Source organism: Ictidomys tridecemlineatus, chromosome X, assembly GCF_052094955.1.
Source record: "Ictidomys tridecemlineatus isolate mIctTri1 chromosome X, mIctTri1.hap1, whole genome shotgun sequence".
Classification (NCBI taxonomy): Eukaryota; Metazoa; Chordata; class Mammalia; order Rodentia; family Sciuridae; genus Ictidomys; species Ictidomys tridecemlineatus.
The window spans coordinates 91169773-91195813 of record NC_135493.1 but is presented as its reverse complement, the minus strand read 5'-3'; the positions used below and the strand labels follow the sequence as shown (position 1 = coordinate 91195813).

General features: G+C 38.2%; 1 protein-coding gene across 1 annotated transcript in view; it reads left to right on the top strand.

Annotated features, from left to right (window-relative positions):
• Maoa (monoamine oxidase A) overlaps positions 1 to 22846 on the top strand; it is a 71973-nt gene extending 49127 nt beyond the window's left edge. Inside the window, exons 6-15 of the mRNA XM_005323982.5 lie at positions 3417 to 3558; positions 5467 to 5616; positions 5904 to 6063; positions 6901 to 6997; positions 12244 to 12297; positions 15951 to 16008; positions 17252 to 17349; positions 19290 to 19401; positions 20281 to 20343; positions 20475 to 22846. Of these exons, the coding sequence (XP_005324039.3) occupies positions 3417 to 3558; positions 5467 to 5616; positions 5904 to 6063; positions 6901 to 6997; positions 12244 to 12297; positions 15951 to 16008; positions 17252 to 17349; positions 19290 to 19401; positions 20281 to 20343; positions 20475 to 20621 (1081 nt within the window). The 3' untranslated portion in view covers positions 20622 to 22846. The remainder of the gene's footprint in view (positions 1 to 3416; positions 3559 to 5466; positions 5617 to 5903; positions 6064 to 6900; positions 6998 to 12243; positions 12298 to 15950; positions 16009 to 17251; positions 17350 to 19289; positions 19402 to 20280; positions 20344 to 20474) is intronic.
• The last annotated feature ends 3195 nt before the right edge of the window (positions 22847 to 26041 follow it).

Here is a 26041-nt window from a genome sequence, read left to right as displayed (position 1 = left end):
AATAAAATAAGGATATTGAATTCAACTACAACTAAAAAATAAATTTTAAAAAAAAGAAAGCGAGAGGGGATAGTGGGACAAAAGAGCTGCCAGTATGGAAGGATGGTATCTTCTCAAAATAGTTCAAAGGTGCCTGGGGATATAACATGAAAAATTTGTGGGACGGGTAGGTAATATCTTCGTGGAATGATTTACAGGGGCTTTGAGGAATCAGGTAAGTGTAGATATAATCAGAATGGTTTCTCCCAGGGATGATCCACAGGGGCAGGAAGAAACAAGTGAAGTGGATCATATTGGAGGGAAAAGTATATTCTATGAAAGATCCAGTGTATCAGGAATGGGAGACAGGATGTAGGGATGTTATGGAGGTGATGGTATATTCCAGGAATGATCCAAAGGGTCTGAGGGAGGGCAGCAGCTCCTCTGTGTGTTGGGGGGCTGGTATTTCCCAGGAATTAGCCACTTTGACAGGAAGAAAGAAAAAAAGTTGAGTGGAGTAGGGGGATGGTATTTTCAGGAATTGACTCTTTGGGTATAGAAAAGTAAGGGTGGCTGCTGGGGAAGGATATGAAGAGCATTTCAGGAATTACCCACAGAGGCAGAGGAACAAAGGATAGGTGGATGGTAATGGAACAATGCTACACTCTCAGGAATGTTTCACTGGATAGACGACTGTCAGGAAGGGTGGAAGTTGTGAAGAGAGATGGTGTCTTCCAGCAAGAAACCAGGGTCATGGGGGAGAAGAAAGGATGTTTGGTGAGAGAAAATGTGCTATCTTCTAGGAAAGAACCAGGATCACTGGAGAGATAGAGTGTATGATGTGGCACGATGGTATATTCCAGGAATGAAAGGGGTGGGTGTAGATGGAAGGGTGGATAATCTGTCTTGGGGATAATATCCTCTCCAAGTGCACCACAGGGGCTGAGGGGAAGACATAGTATAGATGTGGTGGGATATTGCAAATGAAAAGGCTGTGGATCTAGCTCAGTGGTAGGGTACCCTGAGTTCAATCCCTAGGACTATAAAACAACAATCAAAAAATGGTATTTTCTAAGAATTGAACCTTAGAGGTTGGAAAAGTTAGGAAGGTAGCTGCTGGGGAAGGATGGTATATTTCAGGAATGAGCCACAGAGGCAGGGGGAGACAGGATGGATGAATGGTGTTGGGACAATGGTATCTTCCTGGAATGTTCCACTTAGTGGAAGGGTGGGCAGAAAGGGTGGAAATAGTCAGGAAGAATGGTATTTTCCAGCAAGTTGCTAGGGTCCTATGGGAGACCAGGGTAGGGGGGTGGTTGATGGGGGAAAACGTGAATATTTCCAGGAAAGAACCAGTCAGTGAGGAGAGAGGAATGGTATGGCAGGATGGTATATTTCAGGAAGGATCCATAGGTTTAAAGGGAGATGGGAGGATACTGAGGGGATGGTATCTTTCAGGAATGCACCACTAGGATTGAGAAGGGGAGATGGAAGGATAGATTTGGTGGGTATGGTATATTCCAGGATTGACACATAGATGTTGGGTGAGATAGGGAAAATTGGATAATTTGGGAACATGGTATGTTCCTAGAATTACCCACAAGGACTAGGGCATAGAAGGATGGAGGGGTATAGGGGATGGTATCTTCCAGGCATTATATCCAAGGGGTCTAGGGAAAACAGGGTGGATGTATTGAGTTGGGTGGATGATATCTGTCAGGAGTGAGCCACAGAATAGGGTAGGATACATAGGGAGTTTTGGTGGGATTAGATATTCCCAGAATCACCCACAAGAGGCAGGGAAAGTTAGGATGGATTTTGGGAGATTGGTATTTTCCAAGATTGATCCACTGAATGAGGGGTGCAAAAAGCATGAAAGTTGGCAGGTGGGGTTTATGGTTTCTCCAAGGATAGAGCCAGTAACAGGAGGGACACTGGAACCTTGCATAGTGTGGCAGGGTGGTATCTTTCAGGAATGATGCACAGTGATTAGGGGAAACAGGAAAGAAAAATGGTTTATTCCAGGAATGACCTAAAGAAGGTGGGAGGAGACAGGGAAAGGTAGAGGCAGTAGGGAGGGTATCTTCTAGGAAGGACTCACAGTGGCAGGGGAAGACAGGGAACGTTGTTGTATGCTGTAGGGGGATAATATCTTCTAGGTAGGAAGAACAGGGAACAACTTTTCTGAGGGTCCTGGGATGAGAAAGATATAGGCAGGTTTTAGCAACTGGATGGTCAGTGTGCTTGGATCATAGAGATAATAAAAATAAATGGTGTAAGGGAAAGTTGGGTACTGGTTGAGCAGCCTGTTGTGCAATATGTATTGACTACATTTGAGGTTGTACCTTTCTCTGTTTTAGGCTATTGAAGGGTTTTAAGCAGAAGTTTGTTTTTTTTTTTTAGTTTTATACTTTTAAAAGACCTCATTGCATATAGGACAGAAAAAGATATGAGAGGAAATGCATAGGGAATATATGGGGGAATGTAGGAGCACCCATTTTTGTGGGCCAGGTGAGAGACATTAGTATCCTGAACTAGGGCAGAGACAAAGGAGATAGGATGTTTGTTACAATAGATGAGAAAAACTATCCCTAATGGTCCCCAACAAGAACATTGACTCTTAGACATAACCATGCTTAGCACATTTGTAGCTAACCCAAAATTAGTTAATTAATTTCTTCCTCCTCCTCCTCCTCTTCCTCTTCTTTCTTTGTTTTTTTTTTTTTGTGGGGGGGGAGCGGTACACAGTACTAACTGAGGGTTGAACCTAGAGGCTTGTGCATATTAGGCAAGTGCTTTACTATTAAGCTACATCCCCATCCTTTTTTATTTTTTATTTTTGTTGAGACACTGTCTTGGTAAGTTGTCCAGGCTAGTCTTGAACTTTGGATTTTTTTGTCAACCTCTGTAGTACCTGGGATTACAGGCTCCATAATTTCTTTTTTAATCTTCATTTTGTTTATTTTCATGTGGTGCTGAGGGTCAAACCCAGTGCCTCACATGAGGGAGGCAAATGCTCTGCCACTGAGCCACAACCCCAGCCCTCCATAATTTCTTAAAGAGGGAGAAAACTTATTTTTCCCAAGAGTTAAAAATGCATTCCTTTGGAACTTGAGCCTATGAAGTTTCTTTCTCCCAAAAAAGCAGGAAGTACTTGCTAAAAATACTACATTTCATTTCTTTATGATACCAGGGGCTGAACCCAGGGGTGCTCCACCACTGAAGTACATCCCCAACCCTTTTAACATTTTTTTAAATTTTGAGATAAGATCTCACTAAGTTGCGAAGGCTTTCCTTGAGCTTTCAATTGACCTGCCTCAGCTTTTTGAATAACTAGGATTATAGGTGTGTACCACCACGCCTAGTTCTACTTGCATTTTGAAAACATGTGCTCCTGTGAATCATGTACATATTCTCCTCTCTTTTTCTGTAAACAGGACTGCAAGGGAGTTTGCTTCTCTTTTTGTGAATATCAATGTGACCTCTGAGCCCCATGAGGTATCTGCCCTGTGGTTCTTGTGGTATGTGAAACAATGTGGTGGAACAACTCGGATATTCTCAGTCACCAATGGAGGCCAGGTATGGCATGCCTATTCCAAAATTTTAACTGTATTTATTATTTTGCACTCACCCAGAGCAGTGTCATAATAATTGATTCAGTATTTCCAGTCATGAATAATTAGCAATGTAAAACGATCTAAAAAAATCTCATTTCCTTTTTTTTATTCCTGGAAAAGAAGTTCACAAGTAAAGAATATTTCATTTTGAATTAATTAGGTCCTGGGAATCACATTCTTTCCTTTTGGAGGTAGAAAAATCAAGCAAATTAATGTAGGAGAAACTAGAAAACTAAAATAAATTATTTTCAAAAAAAGTTTAAATACTTGTAAAATTATTGCACTGAAAATCATCTCTATTCTAAACATAAGGCTTTGGTGCCATTTTCATAGTTATTTATTTATATTAACTGTTACATAATGGAAATGACTGTTCTAATTAACTCAGTGATTTATGGTCATTCTTTTCATAGTAAATTCTATAGTTTGGATTCCAAATTTCTGTTGTCCATTTTTATTTTCCCAGTTTCCATACCACTTCCATGAATTCTAGTTTCCTGGTTCCTCAGACTCTGAGATTCTTTACATTAAAGCTCCATATTCAAAGAGAATGAGTATCTCTTTTCTAGGAATATTATGCTTGGGAGTGAAGAGGTTTAATTAGTAGCAGTTTATTTCTAATTTATACTCTATTCTTTGAGTCCCAGAATTCTGAGTGCATTTCACAAGGTGTAAAATCTTTCTCCCCCCAAGTGAACTATTTTTCTTAGATCTATAGAAGTTCCCAAGTTATTCTTGTGACACTGAGAGTTATTGTTCATTGAATGCTTAGTTTTGGCAAATGCAGGACTGTTGCATTTTTAAGTGTCTTTAATTAAAGGCAGAATTCCCACATTACTCTTCTTAACCCATATTTTGCTTTGTGAGGTATCTTTATGCATATATGTTATTTGTATCATTCATTCAGAAGAGTCAGGATATTTCTAAACAAACCCTACGGGACCTTATGGAAAGTTAACGTTCAGATTATGAATCTCAAGCCATTATCACAATATCTTTCTAAAGAAATTAAGTTCCCCCCTTACAATGTAATTAGACAAATACTAAACATAGAGGGATAGATAGTGGACAATATTGTAATGGTTTGTGATCTTTACATTACACTAAAATTCAGAGCAACCCTTGGAAAACTTATAGGTCAGATTGTAGATTAAGTGGTACCTGTTTCTTGAGGAAGGACAAATTATGAATTTATGTTTGAACCACCATGGGGATAGTTTTACAAATAACTTTAGTGCTGCCATAAAATAATAGCCAATTATAAAAGTGAAAAAAAAATACTGTGTGGATACTCATGATTGAGGTACTTAATTGTCAATTGTGGACTGTGCCCCAGCCTACTGATGTGCGTTTTTAGCCATCCAATGAATATTCTGCAATAAGCTAATAATATTCCCCTGGTTCTTAGAAAATGCACCCACTGGGACAAGCACAGCTCCCTCCATTTCCCAAGGACCCTTTCATGCTTCACTCTCTTAGGTATCTGAAGCCCACAGACTTGCTATTTCCTTTCAATCAGGGCAGTACTGGCATAGCAGAACAGTTTTTCTGACCTGTAATTTTATGCTAGAAACTATACAGAGGATAACTGTACAGAGGATCCAATTTATTTTGTATATTGTCACTGCTCAGCATCATTCAAAATGTTAAAGATGATATATCACACCCTCTGCAAAGACTATGATTGTGTTTGAGGTGATGTTTTTCCTTTGCCTCTATCCTAATGGTTAGTGTTTGGAGAGTGTTTGGAGAGTGAAGGTCTGGATGTGACTTTCTGGAGATTTCCTAATCTGTGGAAAATAAGATTTCCCTCCATTAGGCTTTCTAAGTCCCTGATTCTGTTTCCTTTTCTGCCTACCTCTGTCTGTAGGAACGGAAATTTGTAGGAGGTTCTGGTCAAGTGAGTGAGCGGATAATGGAACTCCTTGGGGACCGGGTGAAATTGAGCCATCCTGTCACATATATTGACCAATCTGGTGCCAACATCACCATAGAGACACTGAATCATGAATGCTATGAGGTAATTTTAGTCAAAAGGAGTCTATAGTAAATACGCCTTGTGTCTTCTGCAGTTTCTGACTAAATATAATCAAAGCTGTGGTATAGTTAATACTGGTGTGTTTCTGCCTCCTCTCCCAATTTACCAGCATGATTGGTAGACCCAACTTCTTTATTTTGTTGCACCAAATTGTCTAATTTTGCATGTTGTCACTGCTTAATATCATTCAAAATATTAGAGATGTTTCACACCCTCTTCAAAGACTACAGCTGGTGTTTGAGGTGATGTTTTGCATATGTGTATTTTAGTGCAGATACGTAATTAGTGCCATCCCTCCGACCCTGACTGCTAAAATCCACTTCAAACCTGAGCTTCCATCAGAGAGAAACCAGCTAATTCAGCGTCTTCCAATGGGGGCTATCATTAAGTGCATGATGTATTACAAGGATGCCTTCTGGAAGAAAAAGGGTACGCTGCTCTTATTCATGTTTAAAATGTATTAAGTGAAGGAACCACATTCTTTTGGTAATATTTAACAGAAGGAACTGAATAGAAAAAGATAAATGTTTTTGATTTAGTAGAGAAAGGATCAGAATTCTGTCAATTTCTTCACAGTGCCCTGCAACACAAAATGACTCCAAGAGCACTTGTTGGCAATGGGAGGGAAAAGAGGGCCCATCATGAGAACACCACTTGGGGTTTGCCCTGGCTCCTGGCACTTGACCTTCCACTTATTCTTTATTGGCAAAGTAAGACCAGGAGCTCTGGGGAAGAAGTGATCCTTTGAAGTTGAAGAGTCCTAGGCTTTGTTACTTACTAGCCTCAGTCTCTAAGCATAAAGTCGTAAAAATACATACTACCCTGGTGGTGTGAGGATTAAATGAGATAGAATCAGGGACTTAGAAAGCTCTCTATATATTGTTCCTACTGTTGATTAGCTTTCTGCTCATACTCACAGGATGCCTTTTCACAACTTCTTCCAGGGATAATAGAGATAATTGCTTTTAATATACTCAACTCTTTCCCCCATCTTTTCCAGACATCAGGGCCATCTTACCATTTTTCTCATGCATTGCTCATAAGCCCTTTATATAAAGTGTCATTATCCCTGTGTGAGACATTCTTGTATAGTCAGTGTGTGTATTTAACAGGAAATGACTTCTAGGGTTGGGGCAAAAAAAACCCAATAATTTTAAGATTTATCTTCCTCTTAGCAAAAGTGTATACATATATGCTATGTTTATGTGCCTCTAATTCTGTAATATGGGTTGATCTCAATCTCTTATTGATTTTCTCCTGGATAAGATTACTGTGGCTGCATGATCATTGAAGATGAGGAAGCTCCAATTTCCATAACTCTGGATGACACCAAACCAGATGGATCACTGCCTGCCATCATGGGGTAAGTTAGAACTGGGTGTTCTTTATTTTTCAAATTGTGTTGGTGTAGATGCTGGCAAGTATATTGTTTTGGGATCAAATTCAAGCAAGGATAAATAACCCAACAAAAATATATTATGTTTCTATGTATTAAAATATTCATAGTTATGTTTTGCATGTGGCACAAGAACACTGAGAGACTACTAAAACTGACACCATTTTGAACTGATGCCCATATATTTATTTCTCTTATAAAACTTGCATGTTAAGGATGGAGTGGAAAAAGCAGCTAGACAGGCAGTATGGTAGCCAATCTTGCCTAGAGGCAGAATGTCCACAACCATTCTGGAAATACAACTGCTTTATCCCATAAAGTCTTCCAAATACAGGGTTTCTGGGCTTTATCATTTTATTCATTCCAAACACATGCTACAGAACAATTATTAAGCTGTTCCCTGGGATACTAAACAACTGGTTTATCAGGAGGAATAGTTCACAGTGGAGTCAGGCCTTGAGTGAATGGCATGGCACTTTTTTCTTCTTGGTCACTCTGTAGTTATCCTTCACCTGTGGTACTTCTCTTGCCCTTGGAAGTAAATGGATGGTGCAGGGTATAGTCCTATGCACAGAAGAGTACAGCTATGTGCACATTTGGGAGGAGATTGAAAGAACTCTTCTCTTCTACACCATCTGCCTGTTAGAGACTAGTGGTCCAAAGAAGGTAGGACCTCCACAAAGGAAACACTAAGCAGGACCACAGACTCCTGATTACCTACCATTTTGCCCTCCGAAAAACTGTACTAATAAAAAAAAACTCATTATTTTACCCCACCAAAACAAAAGAACACAGCTTTAGTAGCAATCAAGTGAATTTTAGACATGATCCAGTGGTTTCCCACTTTGCTCCTGGGAAATGCATGCCTCCTGCCTGAGGGGAGAAGTGAGTTCATGCATATCAGATCATTTTAGAAAAATTACAAGAGTCAAAAGGAGCAAATCCATGTCCTGAAGGATTTAAAAGGCAGGCTATACTACTGGGCTGCTAACAAGACATTTTGGAATCACTTCCCTGTTTGTTAAATATAAAAAATAGCACCAGATTCCCTGAGAAAGGCAGATACTTACAACATAATAACCAGAAGAACAACATATCCTCTTCATCGCCTAACCGCATTGAGCAAGAAAGGGTACAGTTATTTTGGCAGTTTAACATTCACTTCGCTAGGCTAGAGGAAATCAGAAGGTTGGTAGACAGATTTCAGGAGAATATCAGTTGAAGACCTATCCAATTATGGATAGAAGAATATTGATATTCTTCTTGCCCTTGGCATTAGATATACTGACATATGCCCTACTGGGTTTGCTTCAACTGTAATAACTGAGACATGAGTGGCAGGACCCTTCCAGATGTTAATGGGGTTATTTAAGTAGTTCCTAAAAAGTAGTATTCTAATCTGTTATTTATTTATTGGTTTTATTTATTAACAAAAATAATGCTGTATCACATCAGTTACCCTTCCATTGATTGACATATTGCTTTTCTAGTGTCTGATACAGCAATCTGTATACGGGGTAAAGTTGGGAGTTCATAACCCACTTGAATCAAACCGTGAAAGATGATGTATTAAGAACTGTGTAATGTTTTGAACGACCAACAATAAAAAAATAAATAAATAAATAAATAAATAAATAAATAAATAATAATGCTATATATAGGGTATAATGTGATATTTCAATACATATGGGATTATCAAAACAGAATAATTAGCATATTCATCACCTCATAGATATCATTTCTGTGGGATAAGAACATTTAAAATCCTCTCTTTCAGGTGTTCTGAAATATACAGCAGCAGTAGTAGTAGTAGTAGTAGTAGTAGTAGTAGTAGTTGTAGTAGTAATAGTAGTAGTAGCAGCAGCAGCAGCAGCAGCAGCAGTAGTAGTAGTAGTAGTAGTAGTAGTAGTAGTAATAGTGGGGCTTCAACCAAGGGTGCCTTACCACAGAACTATACTCTTAGCCCTTTTTATTTTTTATATTCAGACAGGGTCTAAGTTGCCAAGGTTGGCCTTGAATTTGCAATTCTCCTGCCTCAGCCTCCTGAATTACAATTATCCTACTATTCAGACCTTATTCCTCCAGTCTATCTGAAACTTTATATCTGTAGGAGATCAGAATACATCTCCCCCAAATATGAAGGGTCATTAGCTGAAGACAATTAAGATATAAGAGAGCTCTCTGCCTTTCCTCTGTTTGCCTAAAAGCAAGGCAGAGTTTACAAAAACAAAAGGTCTCGCTGTCCTCCCCCTATATATAGGACATAAATCCTTCAATGGAGACAATCCTTCATCAATTCAGAGACAGAACCAGAGAAATCTGCAAGTATACTTTATTTTATTAGTGTCTTCCCATATATTTATCTTACCATTGTAGGCCTGCTCCCTTTAGAAGCTTTCCTTTGTCTCTAAAGTTTGTTGGTCTTCATTAGGTATAATTATATAAGCTAGACTCAAACCACTACCTTGATCCATGTGATGTGTACTTCAGGGTTAATAAACTTGCTTATTTTTCTCTTGTTAATCTATCTTTTGTTACATAAGTCTGTCCCAACTATGAATTTATAAGGTTGAGGAGAAATTGTCTATTCTCTTTTATGTCTGTTGACCAGCTTCTCCCTTGTCTTATCGGGACAGTTGCTCCACCCAGAACTTTGTTCTTGATAATTAAAGCATTGAAAATATATCGCCTCCACCTTGTTCTTTGCACTTGGCCAAGAAAGCCTCAAAGACAGAGGTGACAATTGCCTAGCACTGTGTCTGCAATAATTATCACCTTTTGGAAAACTGGAAACAACCTTGTACTTTAGACTTTGAAATGTCCTCAACACAAAGATAGCATGCATGATTTCCACAATAAAGTACCAGTGAAAGTTGAAGAATATTTGTGCATAGTTAGATAAGAGATTATTTCATGCTTGACTTGAGATTTGATAGAAATAGTCAACACTAACTGTTCTTATACACTAACTGGACTATAAAAACATATATGATGAGTTGAATAAAGGGCTTTCAGATAAGTCATTTAAACTTTCATTTGATATTCGTGGTGGTTTTATTTTAAATATTTTATAGGCCCAACCTTACTGATTCTTTCATAAACCTAAAATTTAACTAAAATCTTTGCTAGTGAGTCATAACTTAAGGGTTAAGTCAAACAAAGTTATGACTATATCCCATAAAGTTCAGTTGTTTAAATTTCTTAAATAGTCCACAGCTTCTTCAGAAATACTGTTCTGTGAGTTAACATGCTTTGTGTCTTTTCTTCCCAGAATGATCTCAAATCACAACCCTAAAAGAATTGCCAATCCAATTGAGGAACAGTTTAACTTGGAGGTGGGGACAGGAAGAAATACTGTTTTTAGCTCTAATCTATTTTTTGGCGGATTTGGAACCAAAGGAATATAATTTTTAAAGATTTTTTTTTTGCACTGCCGAGGATGGAACCCAGGGTCCAGAGTCTCTCACATGCTAGACAAGCCTTATGTCACTGAGTTACATCCCCAGCCCTATAAAATCTTTTTTAAATGGAGAAATAATTTCATTGCTCTATGGCTCATTTAGATTTGTGCATGTATGTGGTTCCTGGGATTAAATACAGGGCCTTGTGTATGCTATGCATGCATTCTACCACTGAACTACATCCACAGCCTTCATGTGGATTTTTGAAAGCTTTATAATAATACTGGGATTAAGAATTTCATATCACATTCAATTCTTTAATATATATATATATATATATATATATATATATATATATATATAATTAGTAATATTAGTATAATAGAATCTGTTCAATTAAAGGAAAGCAGACAGATTATATCTGGGTGCTACTGAGTTCCTTTATTGGGGGACTGTTTTAGATCAGTTTCTTAGGAACTTGAAAATAGAAATTTGGGTACCGGAGATTTATTGGGAAGTGCCCTAGGAGTTACTACCTATGGGGGAAGAGAGGGAATTGGAATCAGGCAGAGGGAGAAGTTGGGCTCTAGTTTTCTCTCAACAAAGATGTCCTCAATCTCATGGAAAATTCTGGAGCTGGGATGGCCCTTCAGAGTTGTTCTGAAATGAGGTGTGGGGATGAGCCTTGGTACCTACCCCATCCCAGAGCTGGCTATTGAGGAAGGGCAGAAACTTGATTGAGGCAGTTCTCTCCTGCTGAGTATAATTGTTGGTGAAGGTTTCCACTGTGAGTTAAGGCTACCAAGTAAAAGTCCTGAAGGGGGAACCTGGGATACCCACCCTGGAATCCACTACAGACACATATTAACATTTCTTTGTCCAGCTTTTACCAAGTATTTGACAGAAGACAATAATCATTGCCAATGTAATTATTTAGTGCAACGTTAATTCGTCCAACCTTTGATTTCCTACTGTATACCAAATACTGTATTAAATTTTACAAGCAAAATATTGAGTAAGAAGTGACCTTTTATTTAGGAGCTCAGCCTGTTGTGGGGCAGGTCACTCAGAAAACACACCAAGTCCCAGTTTTGTCCAAATTGAAGAGTTTTTATTTAGTCGGCTGCCTGGTGACTACTCCCCACAAGACCCATAACTGTCTCTGCAAGGAACAGCCCTGAGCCTGAGCATTTTAGGATATTTAAAGGCAAAAAACACATCTGGGTTGATGTAGCTGCAAGCCAGCAGGTACAGAAGCTGAATTGGGCAGTTAGGGAGACAATGCAATGGGTACATTGGTATTTCCCACAGGACTTTCCAGGTTGGCATACCAGTAAGCAAGCAGAAGGGAGGTGGGTCAAAATGACCCTAGTTCAGTATACATTAGAGAATGGTTACTAATGTCTAGACAGTCAATCTCTAACAAGGTACATTGCCCAAGAAAAGTGGAAACTGAAGAGAATAATTTTCCATTGTATATTAATTGCCATTTTGTGTTGCCAAACATGCTATGCTAAACAACTCTTATGGGTACAGAGGTGGGGCTTTTTCATGGGAGAAGCATTTCTTACATGATATGGAGTCTCAGGGTAAAATGGAGTTTGTTTGGTCATTGCCCATATAGCCTGGCCCATAACAAGCCTATCTGGGTTTGGACACAGAGGGAGACTGAAGACAACATGGTATTTGCACTAATATAGGAGGGTCTGGGAGAGTTTATTAATACTGAGTAGACAGCAGTAATAAAAGACTTGAGAAGGGACAATGCATAAAGACTGTAACCTGATATTCAAGTGTGCCCTCTCTCTCCAGCTTCATCCTTGCCCGGAAAGCTGATCGACTTGCTAAGCTCCACAAAGAAATAAGGTAAAGAATTTATATCTGTGTTTTAGTCAGTTTTTTTTTTTCTTCTGTGACTAAAGGACTCCACCAGAACAATTGAAGAGGAGGAAATGTTTATTTGAGGGCTCATGGTTTCAGAGGTCTTACTCCATAGAAGGACAGCTTCATTCCTTGGGTCTCAAGGTGAGGCAGGACATCATGGCAAAAGAGTGTGGCAGAGGGAAATAGCTCACATGATGATCAGAAAGTAGAGAAAGAGACTCTATTCTCCAGAAACAAAATATGTACCCCACAGCCATGCCTCCAATGAGCCACTTTCTCTGGCCACACCCCACTTGCCTGTTTTTTACCACTCAGTTAATCCCATCAGGGATTAATTCACTGATTGGGTGAAGGCTCTCATAACCCAATCATTTCTCCTCCAAACCTTCTTGCATTTTCTCACACATGAGCTTTTGGGGAACACCTCACATCCAAACCATAACAATCTGAAAATAGTCAAAAAGCAAGCTTTATATTGTGTTCATTGCACTAACAAAGTAGAGTTTCATCAGGAAAAACATAATATTTTACAAATATTCTCAGCCCAACAAATCAACCTTTCTGTATTTTGCTATGGCCCCTTTGTCCATATGTGTATATTAACTCAATTTTACACATTTGTATTTATTTATAATGGTTGAGAGGTAGAGTTTTTCTGTAAGATGAATAAATGAAAATTATAAAAACTATAATCTAGACAAAGCCCTTGTGACTTAATCACATCCCCGAAAGCCCCACCTCTTAATCCCATCACCTTGGAAGTTAAGTTTCAACATGCATGAATTTTGGAGAACATATGTATTCAAACCATAGCAGCTAACTTGTGACCGGAATAGCAGATAACACATACTCTTTTTCATTACATCATTCTGAGCTTGACATTTTCTTTTGGATTTCCTGCTTTCCCTCCTTATTAATAATAAAATAAATACCAGCCTGGAGGTAGGCATTTGGTTTTGAATTCTACACAGTGGCTCAACTTCTCAAAAGTTCTTGTGAGGCAAAAACCTTACTAAATATATCATTGATGAGAACAGTGGCTTCCAGAACTGACTGCCTCAAAATCTTCCAAAAGATGTTTAGAAGATATATTTTTCTGAGGCCTGTAAGATTATGATCCAGTAGGTGCAAGGTTCAAGGAACCCGAGTATTTGTATTTTTAACAAGCTTTTCAGTTGATTGAGTATCCAGATATAAAAGCCAGCAGGTAAATTCAACAAGATGATTTGCACAGTGACTTCTTTAGGCCTTAATTTAAAATACATTCTATTGATTTTAGAGCTAAGCCAAATAAATGCATTGATTGAATAAATGGATTGCTCCATGCTGGGGTGGTAACCTAGTGGTAGAGCATGTGCCCTGCATGTGCAAGGCCCTGGGTTTTACCCCCAGCACTGAAAAAGGAAAAAATGCATTGTTTTAATATCCTTGCCTTACATATATCCCCCCCCATAAAATTGAATTCTAATGGGAAGATGGGAAGAGAATGATAATTCCCTGATGTATTTGTGTGACCTGTCCTTGGCTCATCTAATAATATATGTAAAGCATACTAAATGGCTTGTATTTCTATTATAACTGGTTTTATCATTCATGGTTAAAAAATTAACTGAAAGGAGGTTGATTGATTTTGGGGTTTCACTCTGCTTTAATAAAGATTTTATTATGTGTCCAAAAAATAAGCTAAGCATCATTAAACATTTTAGAATACTGACCGTTAATATCCTTAATTTTCAATTGATTTAAAATATCTGAATCATTGCTTGTAACACTCTTTTGTAGTAGATAAGAATCATTCATAGAGTTGAGGAGAGGGTCCCACACTAGGCTAAGCATGGACTTTGATTCTCCACACATTTATTGAGCATCTACTATGAGCAGGATGCTCAGAAATGTAGAGCCTCACCCTGCCATTAATTAGCTGAAGGATGCTGAATAAGTCTCAGCAGCTCACTGAGTCTCAGCTTCCTAATCTCTGAAATGAATAGCGCAGATTAGACTGAGAGAGACAGGTGGACAGTAGTCTTGAGACTTCTTACCTTTATGATTTTCGATGTGTCCTGGAATTTAAATATTCACCTCATGCTGTGTGACATCATGTCAGGAGTAGTGTTTGTCTCTTCCTTAGAACCTTCCATGGGAAAACAGCATAGCAAGTCCTTTTTAGAATTCCATCTATTCCTCCTCATTTAATCCTCTATACTTAAGAGATGGATGTTCTAAGAGTTGTATAAGTGGTATAGAAGGCTTTATATAAATTTATAAGTTGACATTGTTTTCCAGATTATTTAGAGAAATTGGGAGCATGTTTTAATAATATTTTCTAATCTAATTGGCAAGATAAAATAGTGTTTTTAAATTCTATTTCTTTTATTACTAGTATTCTTGACCTCTCCCCACCCTGAATATTTTTGGCCATTCATCTTGTCAGATTTTATTGGTTATTTTTAGTTATGCACTTTATGCTTATCTTACAGATTTGAATTAAACTTTTTGCCCCATTTTTAATGAATATGTTCCAGTTGATTGTTAGTCTTCAACAAGTATTTTAAGGACAGTTTCACATGTTTAAACTATTTTACAAAAGTTAAAAAAGGAAATATAAATAGTATGTAATTGGTTCAGTGTGAACCTATTCAAACAAATCCTGAAATAGAACCATTAATTTCTACAAATGGTGAGTTTAATAATTAGACCTTTTTAAAAATTTTTTTAAGCAGGAGTAGTGAGTTTAAAATGTTTTTTTTTCTTTTAAGAAAACTTTAGGTAAATATAGCTACTGATTTTTCAGATATAATATAATTCATGTTCTATACTTTTCGTCTATGTCATGAATTATGAGGATAGCCAAAGACTTTTTAAAAATATTTTAAAAATATTTTTTAGTTGTTGATGGACCTTTATGTTATTTATTTGTATGTGATGCTGAGAATCGAACCCAGTGCCTCACACATGCTAGGCAAGCACTGTTCCACTGAGCTACAACTCCAGCCCAGCCAAAGACTTTTTGAGGTATCATCATGTAGTGTATTGTGTCCATCCCCCAGATGCCCTTTAACACAGTGTCCTGGTCCACAGACCATTCTATCTAAGTTACAGATTACTAGACTGAAATGACTGTAAGTCTCTCTCAGAATAGCATATACTTTATGCTTAAAATACTAAATGAGTATTATTTGTTTTCAGATATTTACAAAACAAGAATAGGAGAGTTAAAGGACTTGGTATCATATGAACTACATCTTTACAGATAGGATCATTCTAGAATTCTATATATTCCAGAAAAGTTATATGGAATTAAACCCTAAGATTAAGTTAAATTTAATCTTATTTTACCCATTTTTATCTCAGATATTGTAATAGATAGTAAAAGAGGCAAAAATGTAAAAAAAAAAAAAAGAAGGAACAGTCTATTGACTCTTTCAAATGACTATCAAGGCAGAGAAAGTTAATCTGAGTACAGAGATTCATTGAATTGTTTGCTTTGTATAGTAACAGGAGGCCATTGAGTTTCATTTTTCTGTAATAAATCTGGTTCATTGGTGAATGCCCTGGACCTCACTGTATTTACTCTATACCTATCGGTTATTACTTCCTTAACAACATTTTCGGCTCCTTTTTTTTTTATTTAATAGGAAAAGGAAAATCTGTGAGCTGTATGCCAAAGTGCTGGGATCTGAGGAAGCATTACAAGTAAGAAAACCTCAAGGTTTAGTCCCTAACAGGCTGTGCTCTGCTCACTGGAATTGGTAAAGCAAAGCAGATTCTGGATTTCTGACAGTCTTATGAAGAGAGTTAAGAAGAGTTATTCTTAACTTGAAAGATGAACTTTAGCAGTTAAAAAAAAAGGCCATTAAAATTGGTGTCAGGTGCATGGAATTTCAAAGCTGTAATTCTCTTGTGCAGTTTAAATGTTTGCTGAATAACTATCATCAAAGTGTGATTACAGCCTGGCATGGCAGGAATTATGTCAAGGATGGGAGAGATTGGTTCTCAGAACAGAGGTCCTGCCCTCATGTCAGTCAGTGTCAACTGCCAGATGTGAAAGAAAACCCCAAATATGTCATCTTCTGTTGGTGAATACATTAGTAGTACATACAAGACAGAACAGAGTGAATGTAGACTTTCTGCCTAGGTCAAAGTCATAATAATTTAGTTTTACATGTGCAACTCAATTCACAACTCATTTAGAAATTTCAGTGCTTTTAGTCTACCACTGAAAGCAATCAGGAGAGGGAAATGAATTTTGAAGAACCCACTGATAGCTGGGGGCTCTTTTGAGGGGTTATCTGTAAATTAATTAAATAATACATTTTCATAGTGTATTATGGAATTCAGAGAAGATTCTCTCATGTCCTCTAGGAACATTTTACATCTTAATTGTTCCCCTTTTTAGCAAGAATTCCAACATTCATTTTTTCCAGCTTAGGGAAAGGATTCTGACCAAATCCTTTCTTACATACTGTGACTGTCTTCACAAATATTGCTGACTAATCCCAGCTACTCAGAGACTCACAACTTTTTTGCAGCAGAAACACCTGGGTAGATAAGGAAGTGAAGTCTGTTCTTTTAGAGACTCCAGAAATTGAAGCAGATCTTTCTACAAGCTGATCATTGATGGATTTCCCTAAAGTTTTAGCTCTAAATTCTTCAGCATCAGCATGAAGATGCCCTCATTCCCAGATGTTGAGATACTTTGTCTTCCCTAGTTGAGAGATTGAAAAAAGTCATAATGTCCATGTTTTGCAACTTGGTACCTCACAAAAGGCTATTACTTGGTAATATCATGTTTCCCCTTCAGCAAGTTACAAAAACAGGGTTATTGTCTTTTTATCTGTGAAATTTTTGATAAAGTAAAACATGTAAGAGCCTTCATTGTGACTTATAGCATTTCAGCTTTGTTTACTCTTTGGAATTTTCTCCCTACTAACTTCAGCCAGTGCATTATGAAGAGAAGAACTGGTGTGAGGAGCAGTACTCTGGAGGGTGCTACACTGCCTATTTCCCCCCTGGGATCATGACTCAATATGGAAGGTACTGCCCAAGCACTACACCAGTTATTACAAGACCTGTACCACATTTAACAGAAGCAGTATTCAATGAGAATTCTAGAAATAGCTGCCATTCCTATTTCTAATGCCCTAGATAGATAGTTCGTATCTTTCTGAATGTCTCTGGAAAAACTAGGATATCAGCAAATAGGCAATAGCCGAGCACAGAGAAGAACTTCAGGTGTCAGCAGTACCTGTTTTTTTTGTTTGTTTGTTTGTTTTGTTTCTGTTTGGGCTTTTTTGTTTTGTTTTTGAGACAGGGTCACCCTAAGTTGCACAGGCTAGCCTCAAACTTGTGATCCTTCTGCTCCAGTCTCTGAGTAGCTGAGATTAGTCAGCAATATTTGTGAGAATGAAGCAAACTGCACTGTCCTTCAAGGGGCCTTCTTGAGTTCAGATCAACATTTAGTCTCACACTACCACCCTAGGCTCCTTGACACCAGTCTATACAGAAGGACTTTCGATGCATTAATCCAGTATATCTGTCTGGCCAACAGAGGACTATCACACATCCTTGCTGTATATAGCTAAGTGATGAGGAGATGAGATTCACTGGGGTGGAGGCAGTGGGTACAGGGATTCACTTTGACTTAGAAGCCCCTTGATGCATTGAAGCCATTATCACTATGTGTCCCAGGCATAAAGCCCAGGGTCACTTGCTCAGTTAGAAGAGACACCACACTCAAGGAAGCCCACAGTGACAGTCTCCCTCCAGGTATTTACAGTTCATTCCCAATCCTCTCAGCCTGAATGCAGTTTACCAATGTGAGAATGGGTAAGGTAACATTTTTAGCATAAGCAGTATTCCCTGGTCACATATGTAGCATTATACCTTCATCTGGTTTCCAGACAATAAAAGCTAGAAAGTTAACACTAGGTCATATTTGTCCACAAGAAATAAGCATTTGTTGACCATTTCCTTTTGGAAGCTTGTTTGTTTGTCTTTTTTTTCCTTTTGTGGTGCTGAGGATCAAACCCAGGGCCTCACACATGCTGGGCAAGTGCTCTACCACTGAACTGCACCCCCAGCCCTGTCTTGTTTGTTAACTGTTCAAACAGCCTTTGTTTGTGATAGCAGAGTTCATAAATTGGATTAGTTCTGTTGTGATGTAGAAGTCTAGAAGATGGGATTAGGGTCAGGAAGAGATGAAACACAGGGTTCCTGAATTGAAAAAAAAGTGCCAGTGGGTTGAAATGAAAGTCTTTGGGTTGGGGTGGGGTGGGGTGTTCAGCTTGAGAGAGTTTATGAAAGTGGCTGCATGAATGGCAGGATTCAACCCTGAGAAGGCTGGAGGGGACAGTTACGTATTTGGTCTAACCCTTCCTTGGTTTTCATTGGCAGGACCTCTTTATAAGAGGAGGGCCATTTCCTGCCTTCAGCTATTCCCTAGGAAAGTCCAGAGAAACTTTACAGAAGTTGTAATTTAAAGAGACAAACTCATGTATGTAATCCCTCATGTCTCTCCTCTATCAGAATTAGTCAATTTATAGTCCATTTTTATCTTCCCACTTGGTGCAACAGTCCCTCCTAATACACTGGGAGTACCTACATGACTGGACTTTGTGTGATCTCAAAAAGAATGTTCCCCCTTGAAAAACAGTGTGGGAAGCAGAATCAACTACAAAATAGGAGACACACAGCCAAAAAATCCGATTGTAGACTGAATGCATGTTCTCACATTCCAATTCTGGCCAGCTTGAAAAAGGTCAACATCATCTTCAGAGATTGATGATCTGACAGCCTCCTTATGTACAGGCCTAGGAAATAAGGAGTAGCCTTTGAGGAACCTTTTACCTTGGGCTGTGATTTATAAATAATTTGAGTTTCCCTGTCTTCTGCAAAGTAAATGAGAGCAGTCATTGTCTCATTTCCCCTCAGAAGCATCCCAGGTAACTTTGTGTGGCCTCTTTGTTTCCTCATAGGGTGATTCGCCAGCCAGTGGGCAGGATTTACTTTGCTGGTACAGAAACCGCTACACACTGGAGTGGCTACATGGAAGGAGCTGTTGAGGCCGGAGAACGCGCAGCTAGAGAGGTAAGGGAGGAAGCTGAAGTGTCCCCTCCTGAGTCTCAGCAGCATTTTTGGCATCTGGTCTTCCTGGTTCTTCTTTTAAAAATTTTTAGATGGATTAATGATGTTTTTATGAAACTATACATTTGCCCATTTTTTTCACTGACATCATAATTATACATATTTGGGGGTAGTAAGATATTATGATGTATGCATACAGTGTGCAATGATCAAATTGGAGTTATTAACATTTCCTTCACATCAGACATCATTTCTTTGGAACATTCAGAATCCTTTCATCTAGCTATTTTGGAATGTATAGCAAACCATTATGTTCACCGTACTGTGCTATAAAACACTAGAATTTAGTCCTCCTGTCGTACTGTATTTTGGTATCCACTATCCATTCTCTCACTATCCCTTCTATCCTCAACCCTTCTCAGCCTCTGGTGGCCTCTGTATCACTCTCTACTTCTTTATTTTTATTGGTGTACTATAATTATACATAATAGTGGGATTTGTTGTTACATATTCTCTAAGATAAACTTTTTCAGCTTCTGCATGTGAGTGAGAACATGTTTGTTTTTCTGTGCCTAGATTATATCCCTTAGCAAAATGTCCTTTAAGCTCATCTATATTGTCACGTAGGGCAGGATTTCATTTTTCTTTAAAACTGAATAATATTCCATGGTGTGTGTGTGTGTGTGTGTGTGTGTGTGTGTGTGTGTGTGTGTGTTTCCCATTTTCTTTGGCCATTCATTTGTCTAGTTCTTGATGCTAATAGAAAATATTCATTTCTGTGCCCCTCATTTATATGGCTTATCTAATAGCCTATAAATAGGACTTTGAATCTGACACACCTATACAACCGCATTTCATAATACCATGGTCACTTTCTTACAGGTCTTGAATGCTCTGGGGAAGGTGGCTAAGAAAGATATATGGGCACAAGAACCTGAATCTAAGGTAAGTTTGGCTAGTCCATATCTATAGACTAGTCATAAAACTCACAGGTATACCCATGCATGATAATACAGATATTTTTTCTCTTTATGAGTGGAAGAGTTTTCTACTAATGATTTGTGTTTATTATCTAGGATGTTCCATCAGTTGAAATCACCACCACCTTCCTAGAGAGAAACCTGCCTTCCATATCTGGCCTGCTGAAGCTCATCGGGATTTCCACCTCAGTAACTGCCCTCTGGATTGTGTTGTACAAATACAAGCTGCTGCCACGGTCATGAAGTTCCAACTTCTGGCCTTCTGTATCCTTCTTCTCAGTACCATCACCATCACCATCAAAAGGAAAATGTGGAAGAACTAAAGGCTGTGTCATTGGGCCATTTAAGTGCACTTGATTTAACCCTCCTCAGTTTAGTCTGTCTGCATTAAAGTAAGAACAACCCAAAGAATTACCTAATTAATTTCAGTAAGATCAAGCTTCATCTTGTCTATGTAGATCAATTCATGTTGATTGATAGAATAAAACCTTGTGATTGCTCTCTTAATTTCAAAAAGTTAATGTAATGTGCTTATGAGAATTTTTGTGTCCCATTCTTCTTTAACAAAAAATACCTGATTTCAGAAATAAAGTGGAGTAGGTTAAGACTTAGCCTGTAACTGTACTTAGGCACTGGTGAAGTGTTGGTACAGAGCCCATAGCCTCACAGCTTCCGGGGCTAATTGGCTCCCACTTTACATAAGGAAGTAGATAAGCAGGGTGGGGGCAGGGATATGTGGTTCGTTCAGACCAGGATGGGGACATCTTGCAGTCTGATGCCCCAGGAATCTCCTGGCCACTTTTAATTTCTGTGAATTTTCTAGACATCTAGCCTCAGTGCTAGGTTTTTTTGTACATTTTTCTCTTTTACATCTTACAGAGAAGAGTGTTTACCGAGTTCGAGTTCAAATGTTTAACTTGATGAACAGAATAAAATCACAGCAAGAGGTCTCCCTGACTAGCTTCATGTGACACCAACTACAAAGGGCACCTTCTTTTCCCTTTGGAACATGGGTAGACATCAGTTGATCCCTATTAGTGATAACATACTATACCAGTTTTAGGAAAGCAGTATTATTTCATGTGGTTCTTTACTACCTGAAGACCCCTAGAGTCATATATATTTTCCTTTTGTTTTATGGCCATAGAATTAGACAGATCTCTTCACTTACATGTCTTAAACATGGTTAAATATTAGCATGTCAATTTCTATCTAGTACTGGAATATACATGAAAAATTCCTGATTATTATTTATAGAGACTGTCAAAATACAGAAAGGGCTTTATATGATAACCTCCCTTGCTTTAATTAAGTTTTTTAACAAACATGAAATTGAGTGATTTTTACATATGAAGACTGAGTTCTCTATTTTAGGAGCAATGTGGGCTCAGAACAGTGCCCACCTCTTATCTTTCTCATTTGAAAGACTTGTCATGTTTTTAGAAACCCCTCCAAAACATTTCAACCATAAAATACTTCTTGTTAAAATATAAATATATTTTTATTTAAGAAAAATTAAAGAATACCTGAAGAACTCATCCAACTCAAGTTCATTACAACATTAACCTTATCTTAAGAGCAAACTTACATTTCTGTATCCCAATATGAGGACTTAAGGTCTTCCAAAGCTTTGCCTATCCTAAGAGCAAAGAGCTAAATTTTTCTGCCACTCTTTATTTTATAATTCAAAAGCATTTTTTTTTGCTAACTTAAAAGTTTCATTGATGTCTTGGATATATTGCAGTTCATAAGGAAATGCTGCATATTATATCAAATAGCAGTGAGAAATCACATCCCTAATCTCTTGCAGTTGTTTCAATTCACTTACTGATTAACTCAGTCCTGACACACCTTGGGAAATGTTGATTTAAATGTCTGAACCAGTAACAGTTTTCACAGTAATCGGATTGTTAACATATTGAAATCTTGCATGTCGAAGGCCTCCTGAGTGTGAAGTTTACCCTCTTCTCCCATGGTTTAGAAAACCAATTAATTTATCCTAATCACATCAACCCTGTTAAACTACAGATTGGGTATCAAAATGAATGCCAGTCCGGATGTGCCTAAATTTGAAACAGGAGCTGAGAACACCTACTATATATGAGCTCATCCAGCATGAAGAGACCATGAATCAAGAGCTTGGCTCCATTAAGGCATCCCCTACACAGTTCTGAAGGCTGAGTCGGCCTCATTCCGTAGTTAGGTCGAGAATTAGATTTAAGAAGTTCATCTGTTTGTCTTGGTTAACTGTTAAATAAGGTGTCATACTCCACTGAAGAAAAAAATATTGAGGGATTGTGAACTATGTCATGTTTGATTGTGAACTTGGTATATAATGTTCTGTGTCTAAAGTTTGCCCCAGTGCTACATTTGGGAGTATGCATATGTCTGTGTTTTGCCAATGAAGTAAGATTTTGCCTGTATGGTACTGTGTTATTTGTGAATAAAGTGCACTACCCCCCAATTCAGACCTGACTCTTGTGTTTGGTTGATGAGAGCTGTTTAGAAGGTTTGGTGGCCTCTTGCAGCAGGAGGTCACGATGAGGTGTTGTCCATGGAGGATAGACTTAAATACCTAAAAAGAACAATTTTTTTTAAAAAAATTAACTGAAAGTAGAGTTAAAAAAGAACTACTTGGTATGTGAGACTATAACTTCTCAACATAGGGTTTGACTCTTATGTGATATTGAGGTTGTCTGGAATACTGTAGTCTCCCCAACTGGAACACAGGTATAGATTTTAAAGCAAGGATTCTCACCTAATAGCTTATGATACCTTGAGCAAATCACTTTGGTTCTCTGCCTCAATTTCTCCATTTGAGAAACAGTAAGTTGCTTAAGTGGTTTCTTTTTGTCTTATTTAGTTTGTTTTTTTGTTTAGTACTAGGGATCAAAACAGGTGGTGCTTTACCACCGAGCTACATATACAGCTCTTTTTATTTTTATTTTGTAGCAAGGTCTTGCTGAGTTGCCTAGTCTGGCCTTGACCTTGTGATCCTCCTGCCTCAGCCTCTGGAGTCTCTGGGATTACAAGCATGTGCCACTGTGTCTGGCCCTACGTCACTTCTAAGGATTCTTTTCATGGCAACATTAATGTGATTTATGCATTTTGTTGTTTGTACTATTTCTATTTTTGCCTGTTTGTATGGCAGGGGCAAGATATTCAGCCTTTGCATATCTTGGTTCTCTCGTTTTCTTAGATTGGATTTTCTGGAAACAGGACTCTGTTGTCCAGGCTGGTCTCAAATTCCTGTATGCAATTAATCCTCCCACTTCAGCTTCTTGAGTAGCTGGGGATACAGGCACATGCCACCACACCTGGATGCACTGTTCTTTATATGAAAGAAAAATATCAAGATTATAGAAACCCTGGAAATGATTCCATTTTTATCTCAATAAAGCAGCCTTACCTACTGATTACTAACAGAAAGATCAAAGGGTAAAATATACATTTACAAAAAACAGTCCAAAATCCAATGTCTTGAGTCAGACAACTAAAAATGAACAGAAATAGACAGGGAACATTAGGGAATGGTGAGGACTGTGGCTGACCCAGGAAGAATTTGCCCTTTGGAGAGCATTTGTATTTAAATCCTTTTAAATGATTGCTGACCAATCAAAACACATTTGAAGGCTTATCTTGCATATCCAAATTGTCCTCAAGTACCTGATAAATATAAAGTTGGGTTTTGAATCACTTGAATGACAAATTCTTCTCAGATGCCTTTGATTTTCCAAGAAATGAGTATCTCCAGCAACCATTTTATGAAAGTACTTAGAGTAAGAGAAGCCTGGTTTGGAAGGGCACAGACAGGAAAACAAAAAATCCGGAGGACTTCTCTTGGGCAAGCCCTCAAGAAATATCCCTTCCCCTGTCCATATCTCCTGCTATATCGATGTCATGATTAATGAGGGCAGTGCTAGACTTTTAGAGAAAAAAATCCTCAAAATGAGATACAAATCACCACTCTTTTGTCAACATTTCATCTATGCTATGATATAATTCTAGTAAGCAGGACATCAACATTGGGTTAACTTTTTAAAACTATATTCTGCTTTCCACCAAAGTGGCCTTTAAAATACAAGACATGTCATATGTCCAAAAACTGAGAAATTGAAGAAGAGGACAAAAACAAAGGAAGATACTAGTTAATAACAACAGTTGTCTTTCTTCGATCAGAACTCAGGACTTTGTTCCCCTCTTTGAGCAGGCAATTCTCTTCAGAGTTCAAAGGTGAAGGAAGGTCTTAAAGTGACAGCTGGTAAGGACTAGTCAGGTTTCTGAAGGTAGATTTTGGAGGCCTCATGTAAAAACCTTACCATTGCTTCAAAATGGGCCATGGAATCTTCTAGCAAGACCTCACTTAATGTACTTGTGATCAATTGATTGAAAGCTATTATTTATTTACATTTCTTTATAATCACCTCATTAAGAACCAGGCTTTCCTATTAATAGACTTCAGATATTTTCCATGAACCACTGAGGTCCTTGACTGAAATGGGGTGAGGTAGAATGGTGTGGGCATTTTCTGTCAGTTGGGGAGGGTAAAGTGAGAACAAGGAAAGAGGAGGAGAATGTAGGAGGTGCTTTAAGGTCCACAGAGTGGCACACTAATGAGAATCTTGGTGGGTTGATACCACCAAAGTGAAAAGGGTACCCTTGAACTTTGTGTCATTTACTATTTATATACCCATAGCTAGCTACTCTGGTTCAGAATAACCTTATAGAGTTCATGGTAAAAGTGAGATAATGCAGCTAAGGTTTAGCAATCACTCAGTATCAGCTATCATCCATGGGCCTTTTAGAATGGAAGCAGACAAAAAGCACTTTTTAAATTCAAGTCAGTTACAACCTTGAATCTCTTACAATCATTCAACATATACTTATTGAGCACTTACTATGTGCTAGGAAGGTATACTATGCTGTGATTCCGCAGTGAACAAAACAGAGCCCACCTCATAGAGCACACAGTTGATTATAGATACCAAGTAGTACATTAATTGGGCCTCTGGTTGATGCTATTACAGAAGAACATAGGATACTATGGACACAGGGAAAGTGAGACTTAAAGGGAGGTTACTAGAATATGGCCTCAGTTCTTCATAAACATCAGTGTACACGGCAAATCAGTAAGAATCCTGCATAAAACAGAGGAAGGGGAAAAAGAGATGGCATGGATAGAGGGTAAATCACAACAAATATCAATAAGTATGAATGTTAAGTCTCATTTGCCTATTGACCATAGTTCACTGCATCAGTCTTTCTCTGTTCCTCTGTCTCCACAGCCCTTCTCTGCACCAGGAAATCTTTATCAACTATGATTCACTGTATCCCAGGTCCCCATGCTAGGCAACCACCTAAATTTGTTTTAAAAGATCGCCATCTTCTGGTCAAACACTGCTGTTTCGTCGCAAAGGAAATCCTAAATATTGGAGACGGTCTTGTCCTTGGTGAAAAGCCAAAGGTGTCACCTTCACCCAGGATTTCTTCCAAATACATCTGCCGGTGATCACTTACTTTCTTGTCAATGGTGATATGGATAAAAAAATATTAGTATTTAATATTGACAGTATTTCTTCTGGCCTATGCTCCCTAGAAGTTTTATTGTTGTTGTTGTTAGAGTTACTTGGTTCCTTGACCTCTGTTGTATCCATTTGGGTAAT